Source organism: Cervus canadensis, chromosome 29 (genome assembly GCF_019320065.1).
Source record: "Cervus canadensis isolate Bull #8, Minnesota chromosome 29, ASM1932006v1, whole genome shotgun sequence".
In the NCBI taxonomy this organism is placed as follows: Eukaryota; Metazoa; Chordata; class Mammalia; order Artiodactyla; family Cervidae; genus Cervus; species Cervus canadensis.
Window position 1 is genome coordinate 26,000,285 of NC_057414.1, and position 5,319 is coordinate 26,005,603.

Here is a 5,319-nt window from a genome sequence, read left to right on the forward strand (position 1 = left end):
CACAGGGCCCCCAACCAGAGGGGAATGGCTATGGAAAATCACTCTACAGTGGCAGAGTTCATTCTTCAGGGTTTGACAGACCGGCCAGAGCTTCAGCTCCCACTCTTATTCCTCTTCCTTGGGATCTACTTGGTCACCATGATAGGGAACCTGGGTGTGATAACACTGATTTGTCTGCATGCCCACCTTCACACCCCCATGTACTATTTCCTCAGCAACCTGTCCTTCGTGGATCTCTGCCACTCCTTTGTCACCACCCCTAAGATGCTGGTGAACTTTGTGTCAGAGAAGAACACCATCTCCTATGCAGGGTGCATGTCCCAGCTCTACTTCTTCCTGGTGTTTGTCATTGCTGAGTGCTACATGCTGACCGTGATGGCCTATGACCGCTATGTTGCCATCTGCAGACCTTTGTTTTACAACATCATCATGTCTCATCGAGTCTGCTCCCTGCTGATGGTTGGGGTTTATGCCACGGGTTTCATTGGCTCAACCATAGAGACTGGCCTCATGTTGAAACAGTCCTATTTTGAGCGCCTCATAAATTATTACTTCTGTGAAATGCTCCCCATGATGAAGCTAACATGCTCTAGCACCTACCATGTTGAGATGACAGTCTTCTTTTTGGCTGGATTCAACATCATAGTCACCAGCTTAACAGTCCTAATTTCCTATGCCTTCATCCTGTCCAGTATCCTTCACATCAGCACCACAGGGGGAAGGGCCAAAGCCTTCAATACATGCAGCTCCCACTTTGCAGCTGTGGGGATGTTTTATGGAACAACTGCCTTCATGTACCTGAAACCCTCCATGGCCAGCTCCCTGGCCCAGGAGAATGTGGCCTCCATGTTCTACACCACTGTGATCCCCATGCTGAACCCCCTGATCTACAGCTTGAGGAATAAAGAGGTAAATGCTGCCATGCAGAAAACTCTGAGAGGAAAACTGTTCTAAGTCAAATGTTATTATTATTCTTTCTCAGTTTTAAAAATAAGTTGTTTGGAATCCCAGAGGGAAGCCCTCTGAATGTTCGCTCAGCTGGGATAGGAAACAGCCCCTTCTCTGGATGACTGGGTGACTGCTCCTGTCTCCTTCCCCTTTCTTCCCACCCTCTCTTTCCTCTCATTTCTGTTTGAAGCCAGCTGATGTTGAGTTCAAGTTTTCTCTCATTGGGAAACATTTTCTCTATTCTCACACTGAAAGATGAACTCCCCAGGTTGGTAGGTGCCCAATATGCTTCTGGAGATCAGTGGAGAAATAACTCTAGAAAGAATGAAGAGATGGAGCCAAAGCAAAAACAACACCCAGTTGTGGATGTGACTGGTGATGGAAGCAAGGTCCGATGCTGTAAAGAGCAATATTGCATAGGAACCTGGAATGTTAGGTTCATGAATCAAGGCAAATTGGAAGTGATCAAACAAGAGATGGCAAGAGTGAACATCGACATTTTAGGAATCAGCAAACTAAAATGGACTGGAATGGGTGAATTCAACTCAGATGACCATTGTATCTACTACTGTGGGCAAGAATCCCTTAAATGAAATGTAGTAGCCATCATAGTCAACAGAAGAGTCTGAAATGCAGTACTTGGATACAATCTCAAAAACGACAGAATGATCTCTGCTCATTTCCAAGGCAAACCATTCAATATCACTGTAATCCAAGTCTATGCCCCAACTAGTAGTGCTGAAGAAGCTGAAGTTGAACGGTTCTATGAAGATCTACAAGACTTCCTAGAATTAACACCCAAAAAAAGATGTCCTTTTCATTATAGGGGACTGGAATGCAAAAGTAGGAAGTCAAGAGATACCTGGAGTCAGAGGCAAATTTGACCTTAGAGTACAGAATGAAGCAGGGCAAAGGCTATTAGAGTTCTGCCAAAAGAATGCACTGGTCAAAGCAAACACCTTCTTCCAACAACACAACAGATGACTCTACACATGAACATCACCAGATGGTCAACACCAAAATCAGATTGATTATATTCTTTGTAGCCAAGATGGAGAAGCTCTAAACAAACAGTCAGCAAAAATAAGAACAGGAGCTGACTGTGGCTCAGATGATGAACTCCTTATGGCCAAATTTAGACTTAAGTTGAAGAAAGTAGGGAAAACCACTAGACCATTCAGAAATCACCTAAATCAAATCCCTTATGAATATACAGTGGAAGTGAGAAATAGATTTAAGGGACTAGATCTGAGAGTGCCTGATGAACTATGGATGGAGGCTTGTGACACTGTATAGGAGACAGGGAGCAAGAGCATCCCGAAGAAAAACAAATGCAAGAAAGCAAAATAGCTGTCTGAGGAGGCCTTAAAAATAACTGTGAAAAGAAGAGAAGCCAAAAGCAAAGGAGAAAAGGAAAGAATTTGAATGCAGAATTCCAAAGAATAGCAAGGAGAGATAAGAAAGCCTCCCTCAGTGATCAGTGCAAAGAAATAGAGGAAAACAATAGAATGGGAAAGACTAGAGATCTCTTCAAGAAAATTAGAGATACCAAGGGAACATTTCATGCAAAGATGGGCTCAATAAAGGACAGAAATGGTATGGACCTAACAGAAACAGAAGATATTAACAAGAGGTGACAAGAATACACAGAAGAACTGTACAAAAAAGATCTTCATGACCCAGATAATCACGATGGTGTGATCACTCACCTAGAGCCAGACAACCTGGAATGTGAAGTCAAGTGGGCCTTAGGAAGCATCACTATGAGCAAAGCTAGTGGAGGTGGTGGAATTCCAGTTGAGCTATTTCAAATCCTAAAGGATGAGGCTGTAAAAGTACTGGACTCAATATGCCAGCAAATTTGGAAAACTCAGCAGTGGCCACAGGACTGGAAAAGGTCAGTTTTCATTTCAATCCCAAAGAAAGGCAATGCCAAGGAATGCTCAAACTACCGCACAGTTGCACTCATCTCACATGCTAGGAAAGTACTGCTCAAAATTCTCCAAGCCAGGCTTCAACAGTAAGTGAACCATGAACTTCTAGATGTTCAAGCCAGTTTCAGAAAAGGCAGAGGAATCAGAGATCAAATTGACAACATCTGCTGGATCATCGAAAAAACAAGAGAGTTCCAGAAAACATCTTTTTCTACTTTATTGACTATGCCAAAGCCTTTGACTGTGTGGATCACAACAAACTGTGGAAAATTATGAAAGAGTTGGGAATACCAGACCACCTAACCTGCCTCTTGAGAAATCTGTATGCAGGTCAGGAACAAAAGTTAGAACTGAACATGGAACAACTGACTGGTTCCAAATAGGAAAAACAGTATGTCAAGGCTGTATATTGTCACCCTGCTTATTTAACTTATGTGCAGGGTACATCATGAGAAACGCTGGGCTGGATGAAGCACAAGCTGGAATCAAGATTGCTGGGAGAAATATCAATAACCTCAGATATGCAGATGACACCACCCTTATGGCACAAAGTGAAGAAGAACTAAAGAGCCTCTTGATGAAAGTGAAAGAGGAGAGTGAAAAAGTTGGCTTAAAGCTCAACATTCAGAAAACAAAGATCATGGCATCTGATCCCATCACTTCATAACAAATAGATGGAGAAACAGTGGAAACAGTGGCAGATTTTATTTTGGGGAGCTCAAAATCACTGCAGATGGTGACTGCAGCCATGTAATTAAAAGACGCTTACTCTTTGGAAGGAAAGTTATGACCAACCTAGATAGCATATTAAAAAACAGAGACATTACTTTGCCAACAAAGGTTCATCTAGTCAAGGCTATTGTTTTTCCAGTAGTCATGTATGGATGTGAGAGTTGGACTACAAAGAAAGCTGAGTGCCAAGGAATTGATGCTTTTGAACTGTTGGAGAAGACTCTCGAGAGTCCCCTGGACTGCAAGTAGATCCAACCAGTCCATTCTAAAGGAGATCAGTCCTGGGTGTTTTTTGGAAGGACTGATGTTGAAGCTGAAACTCTAGTACTTTGGCCACCTGATGCAAAGAGCTGATTCATTTGTAAAGACCCTGATGCTGGGAAAGATTGAAGACAAGAAGAGAAGGGGACAACAGAGGATGAGATGGTTGGATGGCATCACCAACTCAATGGACATGAGTTTGAGTAAACTCCAGGAGTTGGTGATGGACAGGGAGGCCTGGAGTACTGCAGTCCATGGGGTTGCAAAGAGTCGGACACAACTGAGCAATTTAACTGAACTGAACTCTCTACTGTCATTTAACATATGCTTTAAACTTTCACAGACTCACAGAGAGCAAACAGTGGCTATGCACTGGGGTGGTGGGGACAGACATGAAGGCCAGGAGAGTAATCTCACAAATACAATGCATAAAATAAATTAGGAATAAGGATGAATGCTACCACACAGGGAAATAAACCCATTACTTTATAGTAATTTTAAGTGCAATAACTATAAAAATACTGAATGATTGTGCTGTATGTCTGAAAGTAATATAATATTGTAAATCAACTACATTTCAATTAAAAATTAAACTTTCATCATTGAGTTTTAAAGTCATTTAGGTTTTTTTTCTAATCATTTCATTTAGAAATTATCATAATTTAGTTCTTCTGTGTAGAAAATATTGCTCAACCCAGTTCCTCCTTCTATGCACTTGGGAATACACAAAGAAGAGAGAGATGAATTTGAGAGTTTTAACCAAGAAGTAATACATGGAGCTTTCTCATCTAGACTTCGTCATCTCCTCTCTTTCACTCCTGTCTAATTATTTCTGATGAAGAACTTCTACCTGGTCCCTTTATGTGACTTTTTAGTCACCATAATAATGCCAGCCACTACCATGTTTGGGGCACCTACTCTGAACCACACAGTTCTAAACACTTTGTATGCCTTATTAAATGACACTTCACAACAGTCAGGTACCACTGTTTTCCCCATTTCACTGTAGAATTTGGTGTAGTAAATTGCTCAAGGTCACACAGCTGGTAACCAAGGACATGGGCATTCAAATCCAGGTATAAGTGACTCCAGAGCCCACACTCTTGGCTGTCAGTCATCATGCCCTTCGCTTTAGGCTGGTGTTCCCCCATACCAGTCTTTAAATCCTGTCCTAATTGTACTCTTCCAATTTCAAAGGCCTCTTGAAATCAGTTCCTCAGGCTCTCAACTTTCATCTTCCCTAATTTCTTCACCTGTATAGGCAAATGCTTTTTGTATCTAATGAAACTTTATGCCAGAGTGACCAGCTCACCAGTTCACCAGACACTTTACCAGTTTTAGTGCTGGAAGCCCCCACCCTGGGAAACCCCCCAGTTCCAGAAAAAAAACAGTATGATTGGTCCCCTGATTACACGTTGTTGCAACTCTTTTTTTTTTTTTCCAA

The 5,319-nt window shown here is 42.0% G+C and overlaps 1 protein-coding gene across 1 annotated transcript; it reads left to right on the forward strand.

The window, feature by feature from the left end:
* LOC122430888 (olfactory receptor 8A1-like) lies at positions 1-954 on the forward strand. Its single transcript, XM_043451814.1, has one exon. The coding sequence runs from the start codon at positions 25-27 to the stop codon at positions 952-954; it is 930 nt and encodes a 309-aa protein (XP_043307749.1). The 5' UTR covers positions 1-24.
* Positions 955-5,319: the final 4,365 nt, after the last annotated feature.